General features: G+C 37.8%; 1 protein-coding gene and 1 non-coding gene across 2 annotated transcripts in view; one reads left to right on the top strand and one right to left on the bottom strand.

Annotated features, from left to right (window-relative positions):
- The window catches only part of CNTNAP4 (contactin associated protein family member 4), a 264,709-nt gene that overhangs the window by 207,401 nt on the left and 35,282 nt on the right, over positions 1–22,026 (bottom strand). The window contains exon 2 of the mRNA XM_067018557.1: positions 18,173–18,283. Within this exon, the coding sequence (XP_066874658.1) occupies positions 18,173–18,283 (111 nt within the window). The remainder of the gene's footprint in view (positions 1–18,172; positions 18,284–22,026) is intronic.
- LOC131745642 (small nucleolar RNA SNORA2/SNORA34 family) lies at positions 4,176–4,307 on the top strand. The gene has a single exon (XR_009332377.1). It is a non-coding gene; the product is annotated as a small nucleolar RNA SNORA2/SNORA34 family (small nucleolar RNA).

The raw sequence follows: 22,026 nt of genomic DNA, 5'->3' as shown, positions 1-22,026 counted from the left end.
TTGTCCCAGCTATGGGCCCTGAAGTAGCCCTATGAATCAGTTCTGGCTCCTCTCAGACACAGTCTGGGACTAAACCCGCCTGCCTGAGGACCTTCCCAGTAAGGCTCCTTCAAATGCACAGACAACAGCGCAAGGCTACTTAGATCACAAAAAATCAAGCATTTGTGACACCATCAAAGGACACTAATAAACTTCCAGTAATTGTCCCCAAAGAAATGAAGGTCTCTGGACTAACAATTCAAAATAATCACCTTAAGGAAGCTCAATGAGATACAAGAAAACACAGACAGATAACTAAACAAAATCAGGAAAGCAATGTATGAATAAAATGAGAAGCTTAACATTTCCAAGCAGTCTTTTGATGAGATGCAGCTCAGAACTTTCCCCCTTGAGGACAAAGCTGGAAGATTTTACACATGAGTTCTCATCTTCTGTCGGTCAAGGTAGCCTCACACGTAGGCAATAGTGCCCATACCCCACCATCAGAATGTATGGTGCCCAGTGGGTTCCCTGGAAGCAGATCATCCCTCAGCATCAGAGGAGCCACAGGGCAGGAAGCTACAGGTAAGTGGTACCATCCAATATGAGACCCTGTTACACCTATGGGAAGCTGAACTTGGTCCTGGTTGGAGAAAGAGGTGGGGCCGAGAAGATGTAAGTGTTGCCTAAGAGGTGTCCAACACACAACAGCACATCTGTAATTATAACAGTCTCTAATATGAGTGAATACAAAAAAGATGGTCTTCTACTGCTAGCTATAGTCACAGTTCCAATCCATCCTCTCCTGGGTAAGATGCTCAAGATACTTATGCATAGATCAGACAAGAAAGCTCTAGGCGCTGCTTTCACTGTTTCTCTGGTTATGCAACCCACCATGCTTTCAGAACACATGTGCACCCCAGCCTAGAGAGAGCGTCTCGGGTGGAGGTCAAGCCCGACCCCCTTCACACATGTATGCCAATATTTTGTTCACAAGAGAGAGTGGCTTTTAATTTTCCTTCCTTGTTTGTCCTTGACAGGGTTTGGTATCAAGGTTATGCTGGTCTCATAGAATGACTTGGGGAGTATTTTGACTTTTTTTCTGTCCTCTGGAAGAGAATGTGTAAGATTCGAGTCACAGCTCCCTTAAGGGTTTGGAAGACTTCACATATGAATTCATTTTAGCCTGGAGTTTTCTGTTGGAGCATGTGAATTATGGATTTACTACCTTTACCTGACAGGGGAATATTTAAATTTTATTTTATTTCTTGGGCACAATTTTTCAGGCTGTGCTTTTTCAAATAGTTTGTTCAATTCATTTAAATTTTCACAATTATTAGCAGGAAGTCTGTTAAAATATCCTCTTATGTTTTCGTCTTACTGATTGTCTATATCGCATGTTTTCTATTACATTAATTGATGTACTGTTCTTTTATTCCTTTCCTTTTCCTTACTTTGGGTTTAATCTGTTGTCCTTTTTCTAATTTCTTGAGAAACTGAATAAGTAGGCAATGGATGGGTTATTAATATTTAGCTTTCGTTCTTCTGTATTATGTGCAGTTAAGGCTATCCATTTGATCTAAGCTGCATCTCACAATTCTGACCTATAGTATTTTGTTATCAGTGAGTTTAAACGTTCCCTAATTTCCACTGAGATTTCTTTTTGAAAAGTGTGTTAATTAAATTCCACACCTTTCTGGGTTTTTAAGTATTTTTTAATTATTGATTTCTAGTTTAATTCAACTGTACTAGGGCACCTACTCTGCATTATATAAATCCTTTGAGATTTGTTGAAACAATTTTTATGGCGCTGAATAAATTTAAGTAAATATTCTAGGTACTCTGGATAAGAATGTGTATTCTGCAGTATTTGGAGGCAGAGGTTTATATATGCCACTCATTATATAAATATAAATTACATATGTAAATATTTTGTCAAATTTGTTAACTGCTGTTAAAATCTGTATTTCCACCGATTTTTTCTTTGGCATACTTCTTAAATAAGCTACAGAGAGAGAAATACTAAAAACCTCTCACTATGTTTAGTGTTTCAATTTGTAATGTCTATTTCTCCTATCACTTCTGTCCATTTTTCTTTCTGTATTTTGAAGCTCTGTCATTTCGTGTAGTACATGTCAGACTCACTATATGGTATTTCCTTTTTCTCCAGGATCTTTGACCCTGAAGGCCTGGCTATCTTGGTTTCTCTCAGATATCTTAAAGTGGTTAACTTTCTAGCTGGTTTACTTGTTTATAGAAAGGCAACTAACTGTTATGGGCTGAGCGTGTCTCCACCCCCACCCCCCAAATTCACACACTGAAGCCATACCCCCCAATGTGATGGTATCTGGGACTTTGCAGAGGTGGTTAGGTTTAGATTAGGTCTTTAGAGTGGGACTCCCCGCCGATGGATTAGTGACCTTATAAGAAAAGGAAGACAGATCTTTCTGTCCCTCCCCACATGCAAGCACCAAGGAAAGGCCACGTGAGCACACGGCAGGAAAGAGGCTGCTGCAAGCCAGGACAGGCTCTCACCAGGAACAGAATCTGCTGACACCCTGATCTTGGACTTTGCAGCCTCCAGAACTGTAAGAAAAAAATGTCCGTTGTTTAAGCCACGTCGTTGGTTGTATTTTATTATAATGTCTAAGGCTAGGGTTTAGACTAGAGTTCAGACACTAGCTTTTCTAAATTATTCACACAGCCAGCCACCTTGCTAGCCACCTTGCCAGTTCGTTTAGCGGGAGGTAAGACAAAGGCTTAGGTAAAGTTCTATCATGCAGAGTTTCCTGGGAGATCAGGCTGTGTGGGGGGCTTCACTTGAAATCGCTTTCCTCCCCTTGCGAATCCGGCTTCTTATACACTCCCTCACAGTTTTCTCCTGGGAACCATCCCCTAATACACCTTTAGCACCACAACTGTTGATCCAGGGTGTGCTTTTGGGAGAACTCAACCTAATACATCACCCAATTACTTACTCACTGTTTATTTTCACTGTACCTACATGTGAAATTTTCCTCCTCAACAGAATGAAAAATATTAGATATACACAAAGTAGTGTAGCCTATATATTAATGATAATTTTAACTTTTATGAATGTATTTTAACTGACTAAATTTAAGTTCCTGTATCAATTTCAAGAGGTTCATATTTATAACTTGAATTCCTATATTTAAAACAGTTGAAGACATTTCCTAAGCCAGGCACATTCTGTGTCTTCTAGTTTGAGAGGACTTAGAAGGACATTCTGCCTTAAGATTCTCCCCTTCTTCTTGAAAATCCATCAACGTCACTCACTCACATGCTTTGAAAATCTCCATTATTAGAGTGAGTCAAAAGGAAAAGAGATGGTGCCTATAGAATATTATAAATTTTAAAAGTACATTGTCATACAATTCAGAGATCCCCAAATTCAACCCCATACTTTTACAGGAAAGGAAAAAGGAGAGGAAATAACTTTTCCCCAAGACCACCCACAATTTAGTATTATAACCTAGTTTTTGTGATTCTAAAACCAGCATTTTTTATCACTATAAATTTCTAGGATCGGCTACATGGCACATTCACTGGGCTCACATTATCAAACTGATTTAAAGCTGAAGAAAGCATGGTACAGGAAAGACAGTACGATAAAGGGTAAGACTGAGGGAGGAGCAAGACACTGGCCAGGGATTAGAAGAGAGTAGAATATGTTCTTAAGGAAGAAGGCCCAGAAGGGAGAGCTACATCCAAAGTGAGAGAGAAGCAAACATTCAAGAGGACAATCACCTCTGGTGTTAAATCAAATGAACTGACAGAAGAAGAGAAGTGATTCTATATTAATCCCAGAAGTGAGAGCAAACTCTCCTATACTTTAATGAATAGAGGATACAGGCATATCAAGAAATAAGATGTAAATATTCACTGATCTTTATTTCACCTTCTCAAAGCCAGTACGCAAAATATAACCTATAAGTACATGTGACACACCACTGACCATAAAACTGATCTGGAACTTCATTTGCCAAACCTTTATTGAAATGTTAGTAAGTTTTTTTTTTTAACTTCATAAACCAATTTCCAATTGCTAAAAAAGTAAAACTATTTTAAATAAAACCACCAGATTACCCTAGGTCACAGACTTTGACTAAGGATGTATGAGAACATTTTATCTTTACTTCAAGCTAATAATGAACATATAAAATATAACTCTTGGTTTGGCCCTGAATCAAGGCCAGCAGTTTGGCTGTTGGTGTCAAGCAGGAGCCTAAAGAAGTCTCTTTCTCTGGTCTGTTGGCCATTTCAGAACCTTGGAAATACAATGGTCAATTCATTAGAGAGAAACATCTAAGTCATTGGTGATAGATATGGGCTAATACTTATTTGTAATTGATTAATACTGGGATTCCAAAATTTTGAGATCTCTGATTTAACTCATTCATTAGAATTGTAATACTGTTAAATCCAATTACTACAAAAAAATTGCTGAGGATCCAAAAATAGTCAGATGATTCTGAACTGTGAGCTTTCTTTGAATCTTATCCTTTCATATGGTCAGGGCCCTGACTTGTGTATTTTAGACTTCATTCAAATAGGAAACCTACATTTACTATTGGGCTGTAAAATTTTTTGAGTTGTATATTGAACTGTGAAAGTGCATCTATATTACGGACATTGATTGAGAAAGTTACTTTCATAGTAAATGCACCATTTAAATATGGTGATCTTCATTATATGAAAGGCATAAATCTTGCTGGATTTCATTTGCCTGGCAAGATGTACAAATATTTGGAAAATAAAATGTATTTTCTTTAATAGGAAGACTTCCTTGCTCTTTTGAAAGGAAAACTGATTTTTTTTCTATTCTGCTTATTAAATATTTTACCAATTTATTAATTATTGTAACAAATGTCTGGTAAAGGATTACTGCCCTTAATATATAAAATTCTTGTGCAGAGTAATTAAAAACTAAAGATAAATGCTCAAAAAAAAAAGCAAATTCTTTGACCCTGCTTTGCTCTATAATTAATCAAGAATAAAAAGACTCTTCTGCCAGAGTTATGAGGATGCCTGAATTTTGAGATTACCTCTGTATAAATCAAAGTATATATTTGGTCCTGTGCGGTTTGCTAAAGTGGGGTTAATTGGCAGGACATACTCTGAAACTGTTTAACATTCTCTTGGGACTGTGCCTTTGTAATACTTGTGGTTACAACAGTGCCATGATCATTTTCAATAAAGCCAAAACCACTTCAGTATTATCCCTATTCTTCCAAAAGAAAGCTAGAGAATTAAAGCATAGGGGTTAAGTATTTCTTCCATCTTTAAAAAAGTGAGAGACAAATGTAAAATAGATAGCTAGTGGGAAGCAGCCACATAGCACAGGGAGATCAGCTCGGTGCTTTGTGACCACTGAGAGGGGTGGGATAGGGAGGGTGGGATAGGGAGGGTGGGAGGGAGACACAAGAGGGAGGAGATACGGGGATATATGTGTACATATAGCTGATTCACTTTGTTACACAGTACAAACTAACACAACATTGCAAAGCAATTATACTCCAATAAAGATGTTAAAAAATAAATTTAAAAAATTACTTCCTACTTAAATAAATGAATTTAAAAACGTCTTCCTAAAAATAAATTAATTAATTTTTTTAAAAAGTAAGGTAGTAGGATTTAAACCCAGGAATGGTGAATTGATCCAGATAAGTCTAACACCAAAGTGTTCACTCTTCACCTAAAATGTCATGCTCCACTGGAGAGAGTACAAAGGAGAGAAGCAGAGCAGGTTAACTAAGGTTCAGGTGCGCTGGAGAAGCTCGCGTCCTGTGACTAGGGGGGTGGCTCTCAGGGATCTGACTATTCCGGTATTTTTGTCAGGTCCAAGTGCTCTCATCCCAACATTAAGAACTGTACATTTCCTAATCTCAGAGATCAATTAGGGCAAGACAGAAAAATAGGGCAAAGCTAATACAAAGTTGGGTGCTCACAGCCTGACTCAGCACGGAGGTGTGGGTCCCTTGCAATTCAGGTAATTATTCAGGCCGAGGGCTTACTCCGGCACATCGCATCCTGCGTGTGATGGGAAGCAGTTGATATGGAAGCAAATAAGCTGTTGGCATCTTTTGTTCTCTAGCCAACTCTATAAAAATAGGCGGTCCCTAATGCAGTCAATACTCCACACTCAGTTCGTGAGGCTCACCTGCCCCATTTGTGGTCCTGGGGACCACCAGGCACATTTCAGACCTACACCCACCATGCCAATGAGGCTCGCCTTTTCTGAGGCCTGAGTTTTTTCAGTCCTGTACAAAATTCATCTCTTATTCTTTTCCTCATAAAGTACTGGTTATCAAATATATTAATTTTATCATTTTAAATGTGACAATTATAAACGATTATATGCAATATGTTTAATGGCAAGAAACGTTTACCTCATCTATCCTCTTAAGCACTGACACGCACCATGCGTACCTTGGGAATTTATCTCTGCGATTTTAATTTAAGCATAATAGTTACATGTAAAGAAGCACAATGATTTAGGGCAGTAAGAATTGCCAAATAGGACTTCCCTGGTGGCTCAGTGGTTGAGAATCCGCCTGCCAATGCAGGGGACATGGGTTCAAGCCCTGGTCGGGGAAGATCCCACATGCCATGGAGCAACAAATCTCGTGCACCACAACTACTGAGCCTGTGCTCTAGAGCCCGCAAGCCACAACTACTGAGCCCGTATGCCACAACTACCAAGTCCACGTGCCGCAACTACTGAAGCCCACGCGCCTACAGCCGGTGCTCCACAACGAGAGAAGCCACCGCAGTAAGAAGCCCACGCATTGCTCACTGCAACTAGAGAAAGCCCACGTGCAGCAACGAAGACCCAACACAGCCAAAAAAAGAGGAAAAAAATCGCCAAATAATTCTGTAGAGAATGTTATAATTTTCCTCACTAGAAGTACATCCAGAATGAGAGTTCTCCCTGTCAACTAACTAAATATGCTGATTTCTCTACAGACAGATGCTTGATTTTAACAGCAAACCCTATAGGCATGAGGAAAGCATTGCTTTATAAGCATTTAGAGTAGAACGGCTTAGCTGTGGATAAATAAAATAGACAATGGGAAAATACAGACATACATTCCACTTTTTAGCAAAAGAGGAAATATTTTGATCTTACAGAATAAAGGAGAGAAAACTCACAGTATTGGTTACTTATGGAAGCAAACTGCTATATAATTAAACACACGTACATATATATGTTTACATTCACACATACAAATATTTTGTTTTTGCTGTGTAGCCCCATTTTATTTACTGCATTATACAAGCACGTCAGTTTGCAATAACCCATTTCCAAGGTTTCCCAAGTACATGAAAATAAAGAAACATCCATTTGGATTATACTGCAACTTCAGGAACAGTTCTACATATATGGCTTCTCATATTCTGTCCTAAGAACACACTTGGACCATTAAATGGCACACTAGAACCTGTATGAACTGTACACTGATAATGGCAACGATTTAAGATGCCGAATGTAATTCAAACTACACTGAAACTGCAAAACTGGGACTAATATACAAGGGCAGAGAGATTTAACTCCACTGCAAAGCCGGTATTAGTAGCAATTAGTTTTTGTTTGTTTGTGTGGTTTACAGTTAATTTTGGATCACACGTCTCTGAGCTATGAAATCTGTCAGGTTGAAATTGAGATGCATCTTCCCAGTGCAAAAAAAAGTACGAAAGAAGTCACTCACTCAGTGGCACTTGTACTAGCTTCCCAGGGCTGCTATAACAAAGTGTCACTAACTGCACAGCTTAAAAGAATTTACTCTCTCACAGTTTTGGAGGTTAGAAGTCCAAAACTGAGGTGTCAGCAAGGCCATGCTCCCTTTGTGGGCTTTAGAGAAAAATTCTCCCCCTGGGGCTTGCTGGCAATATTTGACACTTCTTGGTCTGTAGCTATATCATTTCAATTTCTGCTTCTATCTTCTCATGGACTTCTTCCCTCTGTCTTCTCTGTCTCTGCATCTCTGTGTATCTCTTTCCGCTTAGAAGGACACCAGTCACTCAATTTAGGGACCAGCCTAACCCATTATTACCTCACCCTGATTATGACTGCAAAGACCCTAGATCTAAACAAGGTCACATTCTCAGGTACTAGGTGATAAGAATTAAATATATCGTTTAGGGGGACACAATTTAACTCACAGAAGTCTACTCTTTGCTCCCTCCCAAATTCATGTCATCATCATGCAAAATACATTCACCCCATCCCAACATCCCCAAAAGTTGGTGTTTTTTTTGTTGTGTGTGTTTTGTTTTTGTTTTTTTTTTGGCTATGTTGGGTCTTCATTGCTGTGCGAGGGCTTCCTCTAGTTGCGGCAAGCAGGGGCCACTCTTCATCGCGGTGCGTGGGCCTCTCACTATCGCGGCCTCTCTTGTTGTGGAGCACAGGCTCCAGACACGCAGGCTCAGTAGTTGTGGCTCATGGGCCCGGTCGCTCCGCGGCATGTGGGATCTTCCCAGATCAAGGCTCGAACCCGCATCCCCTGCATTGGCAGGCAGATTCCTAACCACTGCGTCACAGGGAAGCCCCCCCCCAAAAAAAGTTTTAACCCATTCTAGCATCAACTCTAAGTCCAAAATCTCATCTAAATATAATCAACACAAGAAATCCTAAATCTTATCTTCCAAACCATCTAAATTAGACATAAGTGAGACTCTGGGTATGGTGCATCCTGAGGAAAACCTCCATCTGTGGACTGTGAAACTAGAAAACAAATTATCTGCTTTCAAAATACAATAATGGGACAGTCATAGGATAGACATTCCCATTCCCAAAGGGAGAAACTGAAAGGAATAAAGGGGTTATGGGTCCAAAGCAAGTCTGAAACCCAGCAGAGCAAATTCCACTAAGTTTCAAGGCCCAAGTATAATCCTCTGTGGCTTGATGCTCGGCCCTCTGGTCCTGCAGAGGCCCCACTGGCCCCAGACTCAGGACCTACGGAGACCTTGCTGATCTAGCTTCCGTCTCTTTCAGGCTAGGCAAGTAGTGTTTCTGCTAGGATAAAATTCTCAAAAACTGCCTCCTATGCAATTGACAGAAGCATGTCCTCCACAGATCTTTCTGGATAACCCCATCTGTATTCCAGGGTTCAGCTGAGATGATGGACTGCATTCATAGTCACACTCCTAATTACTTTAGCAAAAAATGTGCCCACATCCTTGATGTTCTCTCTAGAGCATTTTTTGCAGTATAGATAGGCTGAGAAATTTCCAACTCATCAAATTCTGGTTCCTTTTTTGCTTGACAGCTCCTTCCTCCATTCATCCCTTTCCTCTGGTGTTTTACTATAAGCTGCAAGGAGAAACCAGGGCACATCTTCCATATGTTGCTTGGAAACATTCTGAGGTAAATATCAAGTTCATCACTTACAAATTCTCCTTTCCACCCATCACTAGAACACAACTCATCCCACTTTCCCACCACTTTATTACCAGGATTGCCTTCCCTCCAGTGTCTCATAATATGACCCTCTTCTTTTGGAGACCTCTCCAGAAGCACTTTATCCTCCACATTTCCACCAACAGCAGTCTCTTCAAGGCAATCTAGGATTTTTCTATCACACCCCTGAAAATTCTTCCAACCTCTGCCCATTACCCAATTCCAAATCCACTTTCATATTTTTAAATATTTGTTTCAGTAGCACTAAACTTACAGTACCAAAATCTATATTAGTTTCCTAGGGTGGCTGTAACAAAGTATCCCAAACTGGCTTAAAGTAACAGAAATTTATTCCCTCACTGCTCTGGAGACCCAAAGTCCAAAATCAAGGTGTCACCAGTCACGCATCCTCTAAAAGATCCTTCTTTGCCTCTTCTCACCTTCTGGTGGTTGCTGGCAAACCTTGGAATTCCTTGGCTTTTAGCTGCATTACTTGAATTTCTGCTTCTATCTTCACCTGGCCTTCTTCCCTCTGTCTTCTCTGTTCCTGTGTCTCCAAATCTCATTCTCCTTATAAGACTTTATCTGGAGCCCACCCTAATCCAATATGACCTTATCTTAACTTGATCACATCTGCAAAGACTCTAGGTCTAAATAAGGTCAAATCCATAGGTATCAGGGTTAAGATGTGAACATATCCTTTTGAAGGACACATTTTAACCCACAATGGAATTAAGTGACAAAATTAAATTAATATACCTCAAAAAAAAGTAAATTTTCTTCTTCCTTACTGGTAGAAATGGAATAATTACATTTAACGGTAGTCTTTTTCTGATTTCCTTTCCCCATTACAGGGCCTAGTGATTATCACAGTGTTACCCAGGGCACTTCTTATGTCATAGATGGAAAGCAGTGGGCTGTTGAGCTTGCTTCCTTATTTCTTGCTTGTCTGTTCTTTGGCTCTAAGTTTTCCAGATTCCATAGCAAAAAGGTAACCCTATCTGTGTTTCTAGGATACTAGGATCTTTATTTGCTGATTTAGTTTATTTATACATGACCTGCTGACTTAGCTGAACACCCTTCCAGAGCCTGATTTAAATACCACAAGGAATGTCGGCATACTAGTATAATATACAGCCTTTAATAAATCATTCAAAATCTGATATTCTCTTGTGAACTCTTCATGTAATTAATAGGTAAAAAAAGAAAAACTAAATAAAAAAAAACGTAATCAAGCAGGTTGACAACCAGCAAAAGATAATTAAAATGATCCTGTTGTGTTTCTCCATTTCATTAACATGCAAATGAGATTCATGAAGTTTAATATTGTGTTTCACCAAGAGCCACAGAAACGAATTAAGAATGAAAATGAGTCCTACTGATAGAGACTCCCGATGAGTATATATATTAATGCAAAATATGATTTGATCAAATCAATAACATATTATACATATACATAGAGAGAGAGATTTATTGAACCTCAACAAATGAAAATAAAGATAAATAGTTACATTAAATTTTGTATCTCTTTTGATGGGCCAAATCCTATGAAACATTATAACTCAAATGGAGTGGTGGTAAATGCTAAACTCTGCTTTACTTTATAAAGAAATATAAGATAGAAACTTCATTCTAAGGTCAGTGTTGTGACGACAGCATTCCTACGGAGAGGACTGGTTGGTTCAGGATCTGGACTGACGCCCATAGGGCTAGGAAATCCCACTTGCCTGTGGTAAGGGATTCAGAATTGAAAATAGGAAGAGATAGTCCAATGTGACAATAACTTTCACTATAAGGCAAATAAATGTAACTGACAAGAATTATCTACACAAATATATTCAAAGCCCACAAAATTCTCCATTCGATACAAGGATCTCAGTTATTACTCTCCAATGATATTCTCACACTAAGAAACACACAAAGTTATCTCTGCAATGGAAGAGGCCACAACAGTGAGAGGCTCGCATACCTCAAAAAAAAAAAAAAAAAAAAAAAAAAAGACAGCACAAAGGATAAGATCAAGGAGTAAAATTAGAAGAAGTAGCTGTGAGAAGAAAATAATAGAGTAAATCACAGTTTTAATAATATATGATGTCGGTGCCTTTTTTTATGGTTGTTAAAAATATTTTCTTTATTACTATTGCCAATCCTCTTTCCATAGAATGCATGAGCAGATGGGTTTTGCCTTAGCATATTATAGAAAGGGATAATAATGATACTTTGTCTTTAAGTGCAGAAAGTTTTGAAATTCTCTTATATCTACAGCAAGTTGCCATTTAATTATCTGCACTTTTCTTTAAACATACTCAAGCAATGAAACACAACCTACCTAAGAGATAGTCAACTATACGAACTGAGTACTCCTAACGGAGCATGAAAGCTTATTAACTTCCCATTCCTCAACAGGAGAGAAAGTCATGTCATTCATTTTAAGAATTAAATAAACTTAGGGATGATTATTGTTAAATAACTAGCAACTTTTAAAATTGCTTCTTGCAAACTTCCTTGCTTATCTTGAAATAGAGGGCCAATTAAATTTTCATGGCTACTGTATACATAATGATTGTATATTGTAGAAAAGTATATTTTAGGATCAAGATGGCAGAGTAGGAAGACCCGAAACTCACCTCCTCCCACACGCACACCAAAATAACAACCACTTAGAAAGTAACTGTCAGGGATTCCCTGGTGGTGCAGTGGTTAAGAATTTGCCTGCCAATGCAGGAGACACGGGTTCCAGCCCTGGTCTGGGAAGATCCCACATGCTGCCAAGCAACTAAGCCTGTGTGCCACAACTACTGAGCTTGTGCTCTAGAGCCCACGAGCCACAACTACTGAAGCCTGTGTGCCTAGAGCCTGTGCTCTGCAGCAAGAAAAGCCACCACAATGAGAAGCCTGTGCACCACAATGAAGAGTAGCCCCCACTTGCCGCAACTAGAGAAAGCCCGCATGCAGCAATGAAGACCCAATGCAGCTAAAAATAAATAAATAAACAAATTTATTTTTAAAAAGAAAAGAAAACAAAGTAACTATCTATGAGAACAACCCGAAGATAAGAAAAGATTTTCCACAACTAAAATATAAAGAAAAAGCCACAACAAGACAGGTAGAAGGGACAGAGATGGAGTCTAGTCAGTAACCCCAGCACAGGATCAGTGACCCACAAACATGAGGGAAATCATAGCAACAGAGGTCCTCCATGAGGGGCATGGTGTTCAAGCCACACATAGGGCTCTCAGCCCAGGGATCCTGCACAGGAAAAATGAGGCCCCAGAAGTCAAGCTTTGAAAACCAGCAGGGCATATGTTTGGAAGAGCCAGAGGGCTATAGAAAACAGAGACTCCACTCTTAAAGAGTGTGCAGAAAATCTTACATACTCCAGGTCCCAGTGTAGAGGCAGTAGTTTGAAAGGCACCTGAGTCAGACTCACTTAATGCCCGTGGAGAGCCTCCAAGAGAGATAGGAGGCAGCTAAGACTCCCCTGGGAAATGAGACACTGGTGGTGGCCATTTTTGGAGTCTCCTCCTACTGAGCTGACACCAGCACTGGCAAGTGCCATTCTGGAATCCTCTCTCTAGCCTATTAGCGCCAGGAGCTGACAACACCCACCAGTGAGCCCACAACAGCCATGCACCACCAGGTCACATAGCCAGCCAGGTTGGGGGTCAGCCCCACCTGCCAGTCCACCCACAGTAGTGGGCCCTGCCATAACAAAAGGGCGCATGCAGCCCACACAGGGGACACCCCTGGAGCATCTAGCTCTGATGGTCAGAGGGGAGTGTGCTGCTGGCCCCAGAGGACATCTCCTATGGAAGACCACTTCAAGACTGGGAGACATAATGGAACTACCTAATACATAGAAATAAACACAGAGAATTAGGGAAAATGAAGAGACAAAGAAATCTGTTCCAAATGAAAGAACAAGACAAAACCTCAGGGAAAGAACTAAAGGAAATAGAGATAAGCAATCTACCCAATAAAGAATTCAAGATAATGATCATAAAGATGTTCACCAATCTTGGGAGAATGGATGAACAGAGTGAGAACTTCAACAAAGAGTTAGAAAATTTAAAAAGAAATCAGAGCTGGAGAATAAAACAACTGAAGTAAAAAATACACTAGAGGGTATCAACAGTAGATTAAATGATACAGAAGAATGGATCAGTTATCTGGAAGACAGAGTAGTGGAAATCAACCAAACTGAACAGGAAAAAAAAAAAAAAACGTTTTTAATAAAGGTAATTAAGGGACCTCTGAGACAACATCAAGCATAGGAACATGCACATTATAGGGCCCCAGAGGAAGAAAAGAGAGAAAAAGGACCAAAGAATTTTTGGAAGAAATAACACCCAGAAACTTCCCTAACCTGGGGAAGAAAACAGACATCCAGGTCCTGGAAGTACAGAGTCCCAAACAAGATGAACCCAAAGAGGTCCACACCAAGACACATTATAATTAAAATGGGAAAATTAAAGATTAAAGTGAGAATCTTAAAAGTAGCAAGAGAAGAGCAACTAGAAGGGAACTCCCATAAGACTATCAGCTGACTTTTCAGCAGAAACTTTGCAGGTCAGAAGGGAGTGCATGACGTATTCAACGTAATGAAAGGAAAAAAACCTACAACCAAGGGACTTCCTTGGTGGTCCAGTGGTTAAGACTTTGCCTTCCAATGCAGGGGGTGCAGGTTCAATCCCTGGTTGGGGAGCTAAGATCCCACATGCCTCACAGCCAAAAAACCAAAACATAAAACAGAAGTAATATTGTAACAAATTCAATAAAGACTCTAAAAATGGTCCACATCAAAAAATCTTAAAACAAAACAAAAACCCTACAACCAAGAATACTCTACGCAGCAAGGTTATCATTCAGATTTGAAGGACAGGTACAGTTTGGCAGAGACGCAAAAGCTAAGAGTTCAGCACCACTACACTGGCCTTATAAGAAATGTTAAAGGGACTTCTAAGAAGAAAAGAAAAAGCCACAACTAGAAATAAGAAAATTACAAAAGGAAAAAATCTCACTGGTAAAGGTAAACATATAGTAAAGGTAGTGGACCAGCCACTTACAAAGCTAGTAGGAAAGTTACAAGACAAAAGTAGTAAAATCATCTGTATCTACAATAAGTATTTAAGGGATACACAAAATAAAAAGATACAAAACATGATGTCAAAAACATAAAATGTGGTGGAGGGACTAAAAACATAGAGTTATTAGAATGTGTTCGAGCTGAAGAGATCATCAAATTAAAATAGATAACTATACATAATAAATAATTATATATGAACCTCATAGAACCACAAACAAAAAACCTATAACACATACACATAAAAAAGAGAAAAAAATCAAAATATAACATTAAAGACAATCATCATATCAGAAGGGAAGAGAACAAGAAAAGAAGAAAGAACAGAGAAGAACTACAAATATAACCAGAAAACAATAAAAAAATGGCAATAAGTACATTCCTATCAATGATTACTTTAAATGTAAATGGACTAAATGCTCCAGTCAAAAGACATACAGTAGCTGAATAGATTTAAAAAAATAAAAGACCCATATATATGCTGCCTACAAAAGACTCCTTGCAAATCTAAAGATACTCACAGATTAAAAGTGAGGTGATGGAAAAAGAAATTCCATACAAATGGAAACAAATAGAAAGCTGAGTTAGCAGTAATTATATCAGACAAAACAGACTTTAAAACAAAGATTGTAATGAGAGACAAAGAAGGACATTACAGAATGCTAAAGGGATCAACCCAACAAAGATATAACACTTGTAAATATATATATGCACCCAACATAGGAGCACATCAATATATAAAGCAAATATTAATGAACATAAAGGGAGAAATTGACAGTAATACAATAACAGTAAAGGACTTTAACACTCCACTTATGTCTATGGATCATCCAAACAGAAACTCAATAAGGAAACACCGACCTTAAATTACACATTAGACCAGACTGATTGATATATACAGAACTCTCATCCCAAAATAACAGAATATACATTATCTTCAAGTGCACATGGAACATTCTCCAAGACAGATCACAAGCTAGGCCACAAGAAAAAGTCTCAGTAAATTTAAGAAAATTGAAACCTTACCAAGCATCTTTTCTGACCATATGAGTATGAGACTAGAAATTAACTACAAGAAAAAAACTAGAAAAAACATAAACACATGGAGTCTAAACAATATGCTACCAAACAACCAATAGGTCATTGAAGAAATCAAAGAGGAAATTTAAAAATACCCTGAGGAAAATGAAAATGGAAATCCATGGCAATACAGGCCTACCTCAGTAAACAAGAAAAATGTCAAATACATAATCTGAACTTACACATAAGGAAGTAGAAAAAGAACAGAGCCCAAAGTTAACAGAAGGAAATAATAAAGAGCAGAGCAGTAATTAAAACAAACAAACAAAAAAAGAGACCAAGGGAAAAAAAGACCAATGAATAAAAGAACTGAGTTTTTTGATGAGATAAAAAAAATTGATAAACCTCTAGCTAGACTCATCAAGAAAAAAAGAGAGAACCAAATAAATAAAATCAGAAACAAAAGAGGGAAAGTTACAACCAACACCACAGAAAAACACAGGATCATAAGAGATTACCACAAATAATTATACAACAACAAATTGGATAGCATAGAAAAAAATGGATAAATTTCTAGAAACATACCATCTTTAAGAATGAATCAGGAAGAAACAGAAAATCTGAATAGACCAATTACTAGTAATGAAATTGAATCAGTAATCAAAAAACTCCCAACAAACAAACGTCCAGGACTAGACAGCTTCACAGGTGAATTCCACCAAACATTTAAAGAAGAGTTAACATCTATCATTCTCAAACTATTCCAAAAAATTGAAGAGGAAGGAATACTTCAAAACTCAGTCTAAAAGGTCAGCATCACCATGATACCAAAACTAGACAAGGACACCACACACACAAAAAATTACAGGCCAATATCATTGATGAACATGGATGCAAAAATCAAAATATGCAATGCATTAAAAAGGATCATGCACCATGATCAAGTGGGATTCATCCTAAGGAAGCAAAAATGGCTCAATACCTGCAAGTCAGTTGATGTGATAAACCACGTTATATGGTCAATTAATGTACAACAAGGAAGGCAAGAATATACAATGGGGAAAAGACAGCCTCTGCAATAAATGGTGTTGGAAAAATCAGACTACACGCAAAAGAATCAAACTGGACTACTTTCTCACACCATATACAAAAATAAACTCAAAATGGATTAAGCACTTCAATGTAAGATCTGAAACCATAAAACTTCTAGAACAAAACATAGGCAGTATGCCCTTTGATATTGGTCTTAGCAATATATTTTTGGATCTCTCTCCTCAAGCAAGAGAAACAAAACCGAAAATAAACAAATGAGACCTAATCAAACTAAAAAGCTTCTGCACAGTGAAGAAAACCATCAACAAAACAAACAGGTAGCCTACTGAATGGGAGAAGATATTTGCAAGTGACATATGCAAATAGGGTTTAATATCCAAAATATACAAAGAACTCATACAGCTCAATATCATAAAAACAAACAATTCAATTTAAAAATTGGCAGAGGACCTGAATAGACAGTTTTTCAAAGAATACATAGAAAAGGCCAGGCTCAACATCACTCATCACCAGGGAAATGCAAATCAAAACCACAATGAGATGTATCTCACACCTGTCAGAATGGCTATCATCCAAAAGGCAAGAAATAACAACTGTCTGTGAGGATGTAGAGAAAGAGGAACCCTGGTGCACTGTTGGTGGGATTAATTGGTGCAGCTGCTATGGAAAACAGTATGGAGGTTACTCAAAAAACTAAAAACAGAAATACTGTAAGGTCCAGCAATTTCACTTATGGGTATTTACCCCAAGAAAATAAGAACACTAATTCAAAAAGATACATGCACTCCTATGTTCATTGCAGCATTATTTACAATAGCCAGGATATGAAAGAAACTTAAGTGTCCTTTGTAGATGAATGGATGAAGAAGATGTGGCATATACATATACAGTGGAATGTTTATTTTTCATTAAAAAAATAAAATCTTGCCATTTGTGACAACTTAGATGGATCTAGAGAGTATTATGCTAAGTGAAATAAGTCAGAGAAAGACAAACCAGTATGATTGCACTTATATCTGGAATCTAAAAAACAAACAAAACAAAATGAAATTAGATACAGAGAACAAAGAGGTGGTTATCAGAGGAGGAGGGTTGAGGGGATGAGTAAAATAGGTGAAGGGAATTAGGAGTTACAAACCTCTAGTTATAAGATAAATAAGTCATGGGATGTAATACACAGCATAAGGAATATGGTTAATAATACTGTAATATCTTTATATGGTTACTAGACATAACACGGTGGTCACGTCACAGTGTATTTAAATGTCAAACCAATATACTGTACACCTAAAACTAAAATTATATAGTACATGAACTATATTTTAATTTTAAAATGAAAATAAAAGAATTCTAAAGAAAATTTATTTTATAAGATACATTAAAAAAATCGCCAGATTTAGGGAATTCAATTCTTTGGCGCTAAAATGATGATACAAGATCTTGGAACAGGTGCATCCCTTTGCCATTCTAGAGCCAATCCTAAATGTCATGTACATCTCATCAGTTTCTGCCATTTGCTTATTTACAATACATCACTTACAATGATTTTACTAAATGAGAATGGAAGATGAATGAGATTCGTCATGAACCAATCAGAGCAGAAAAAGCAGACTTACCATCTCTTCGATTTAGCCTTGCAAATCCAGGACCATGGCTGCTAGAGAGCTCGGATGAACTGCTGAATGATGCCTGAGACAAGGCAGACACCAGAGGGTCATCACAATCGTCTGCCAAAAGGAAAAATTCCACATCCAGGTTAGTAATGTGCTGACAGCTTACTTGGATTCAACAGATAAAACAAACAAAACAAAACAAAACAATAAATCTAGGATCTCTAACAATATGCCCACTGCTTATATATAGTGTAAGTTCAATATGAGAAAAAGAATTTGAAGACAAGAGCATATGGAAATGGAGAAGGAAAACTTCGTAGAAATTACAAAATAGTATCTTGAGGTAGAAACGGTTTACTTAAACAAGAAACAAAACTACCTAATCAGTATTCCTAATTTACATAAATAAATGTATATTAGGAAAGAATTATAAACTTAACTAGATTAAAACTAAGAACTTAGGGTTGTCAAAAGACATGTGATGTAAAGAGAAACATCACAACATGGAGAAAGTACTCCCCAAACAGTTTATAATTAGTATTGCAAATTAAGGAAAAAAAAATAATAATAAGGAGAAACAAAAACTCCCTTTAAATCAGTTAGAAAACACCCTAGAAAAAAATGACATAAGGCTAGACCAGAGAGTTCACAGCACAGAACCGCTATTAAATGATGATCAAACTCAAAGTGTAAATTAACACTACAATTAGATACTATTTTACAAACAGCAGACCAGCAAGATTTAATAAGTCTGACAACACCAGATGGTCCAGATAATGTGGGCCAAGAGAAACTCCAACATCCTGCTAGTGGGAGTGTAAAGGCAAGCACCTACTTTTAAAAAACAATTTGTCATCAGCTTGCATATTTGAACTTCTGTACCCCATGGTCCATTGATATGTATTTCCTCCTGGGCAGAGCCTCCCTATGATGAACTGCTGGTCTCAAGAAGCTTTGCCTTCTGGGTGTTAAACAAATACTAGTATTTATTGTGTGCCATCAGAAAAGAAGTTGAGAAGCATTAACCTAGAGAAACTCTTGTATTTGTGCACAGGGAGATGTGTGCAATTTCTAGCAACAATGTTCATGATAGCAAAAATTGATTAACAATCCAAACATTTACTGATCAAAGAAGAGATCAATAAATCATAGTACTTTTCACAATGAAATAACATACAGCAGGAAAAAAGAACTACAGCAACACACACCAAAAAATAAGTAAAATAAAATAAAAAGGGTGGATCTTAGAAATAAAATATTTAATGAAAAAAGTTATAGAAGACCATATAATATATGTTGATAGAAAGCTAAGTAATACATTATTTAGGGACACATGTGACTAGGAAAAAAAACTATTTAAAAAAACAAAGAAATGAAAAGCTTAGAATTCAGGATACTGGTTACTTCTAAAGGAAGGCAGTGTGTGTGTGTATACATACACATACCTGTATGTGTATATGAATAGGTATGTAAGGATATATATGAAAGTATATACATGTCTTATCTATCCTATTATGTATATCACATATCCAATAAAAAGTAAGGCACAAAGAGTGAGGAAAAGTATAAGAACAGTCTCATGTTGACCACAATATCTATACATGCTTATTTTATTCAGCTAATTCTTCATTTCATGCAGTCTTCAGATTTTCATTTTATACAATTATTAAGTTGTTGCCAGTTTTGCTCTAATCAGAAAATATTTCTCTTATATTTAGGATTTAACATATGTTGTTAATTAAAAATCATGCAGGATTATTGTCCCAATTTTTAAATTAACAATAAACATTTTAAATAAATCTAGGAATTATCTAGATTCATCTGAAATTTTATGAAGCCTATGCTTCTTGAACATAGGTTTTTTATAAAATAGTCACTACCAGTTTTACTGCTTAAAAATTCAAACTACAATATTTTTCTGCAGTCCTGCCATTTGAAATATGTACTTTTTCTTAAAGTTAAAGGTTTAAAGTATAAGTGGTAAGTAAAAATTTACCAACTTAACATTTGACTGCCTTTCAAAAGAATTTGCTAAAGGTAGCATTTTATTTTTTAAGATTGTCTCATTTTCATTTAAAGTCCCCTTTTTCTTCTTTCACACCTTAAACTCTTTAGCTCAGTGGCCCCCAAACTTTTTGGCACCAGGGACCAGTTTCATGGAAGACAATTTTTCCACAGATGTGGGGGGATGGTTTCAGGTTGATTCAAGCGCATCACGTTTACTGTGCAATTTATTTCTATTATTATTACCTTGTGATATATAATGAAATAATTATACAACTCACCATAATGCTGACAGGAGGCGGAGCTCAGGCGGTAATGCGAGCGATGGGGAGCGGCTGTAAATACAGATGAAGCTACGCTCGTTTGCCTGCAGCTCACCTCCTGCTGTGCAGCCTGGTTCCTAACAGACCACGGACTGCTACCAGCCTGTGGCCTGGGGGTTGGGGACCCCTGCTTTAGCTAGCTCTTAAAAAAGACTTGATAGCTGGCCCACAGTTCCTGCATGTCTATTGACTGGCTTAAGTACTGACGCTCAATCTAGTTGTAATTCAAGTGTTAAGAAGTGTAGATATAAAAAGACATAACAATCCATGAAGTGTTGAAGGAAATTCTGATTACACCCAATCACAAGCAACAACCAAAATGCTTTAGTATGCTGTGGAAGCTATGATGTGTGTGTTAGTGTGCACAAATGAGCACACTATCTATATTGGGGGGGGGTGTGCATTTGTGGGTGCGTGTCTACCAAAACTATAATCATTTTTGAATGATTATGAGTATTCAGGTATAAGTGTGACCCAACAAGGCTGTTTAACTGCAATTCACAATCAATTATGCAGATTCAAATCAATGTTTCAGATGTAAAATGCCTCTCCATTGCAATCACTCTAGAGGGCATATATTTATTGCACGTTTGTTTTTGCCACTATAAATTGAGACTCAATACTGTTTTATTTTTAGCTTAAAAAGAATGGGATTAATCTAAGAGAAGGGGTGCTTATTCCATTTGTGAGAAGAGGGACATGTGATACAGGAAAGAGATCGGCAGGGGACGGGGTGAGGAGAGGACAGATGGGGGCTTCTGGTGTTTGGTAAAGTTCTAGCTGTAGGTCTGATTGGTGGTTACATGAGTACATACATTTCCCCCCAATCTGTAGTATGTTTATTTGGCAGCAGAATATTCTAAAGTTATTCTTACAAAGAACTAATAATAGTGAACACACATTCAGTGAGCACTCTCTGCTAAGAACTTACAGCCATTCAACACGTAGTTACCAATCTTTACCACTCCTCTTTGAGGTACTGATATTGTTTTACAGATGAGGTAAAATTGAGTCACAGAGTTTGGTAAATCTGCTCATCTCATTGTGATGGGACCATGATGTTTATAAAGTGAGTTGGGGTCCAGAATCTAGTAAGTAAGAACACCATGATTATAATCACTATTTCTTTAGGTTTGGAGTACAGGAACATCATCAGACACCATAATGACATGAATAAAATACCTCTCAGGAAGGTACACACTCCAATTCCACGTTTACCAAGCTATTTGTTTATTACCAATTTGATCTGCAATAGTCTTAACACCAGGGGAGGGGGATCTCAGCAATAATGAGTCTGGAGTGAGTAAAACGGATATTTCCCTCTAGACATTAATGAAATTGTATTCTGGATTAAAAATCAGTCTCCGTGGACTTCTCTGGTGGCGCAGTGGTTAAGAATCTGCCTGCCAATGCAGGGGACACGGGTTCGAGCCCTGGTCTGGGAAGATCCCACATGCCACGGAGCAACTAAGCCCGCGAGCCACAACTACTGAAGCCCGTGCGACTAGAGCCCGTGCTCCCAACAAGAGA

Source organism: Kogia breviceps, chromosome 18, assembly GCF_026419965.1.
Source record: "Kogia breviceps isolate mKogBre1 chromosome 18, mKogBre1 haplotype 1, whole genome shotgun sequence".
NCBI classification, from domain to species: Eukaryota; Metazoa; Chordata; class Mammalia; order Artiodactyla; family Physeteridae; genus Kogia; species Kogia breviceps.
The sequence above is the reverse complement of the archived record's forward strand: the minus strand, read 5'-3'. Positions and strand labels throughout refer to the sequence as shown.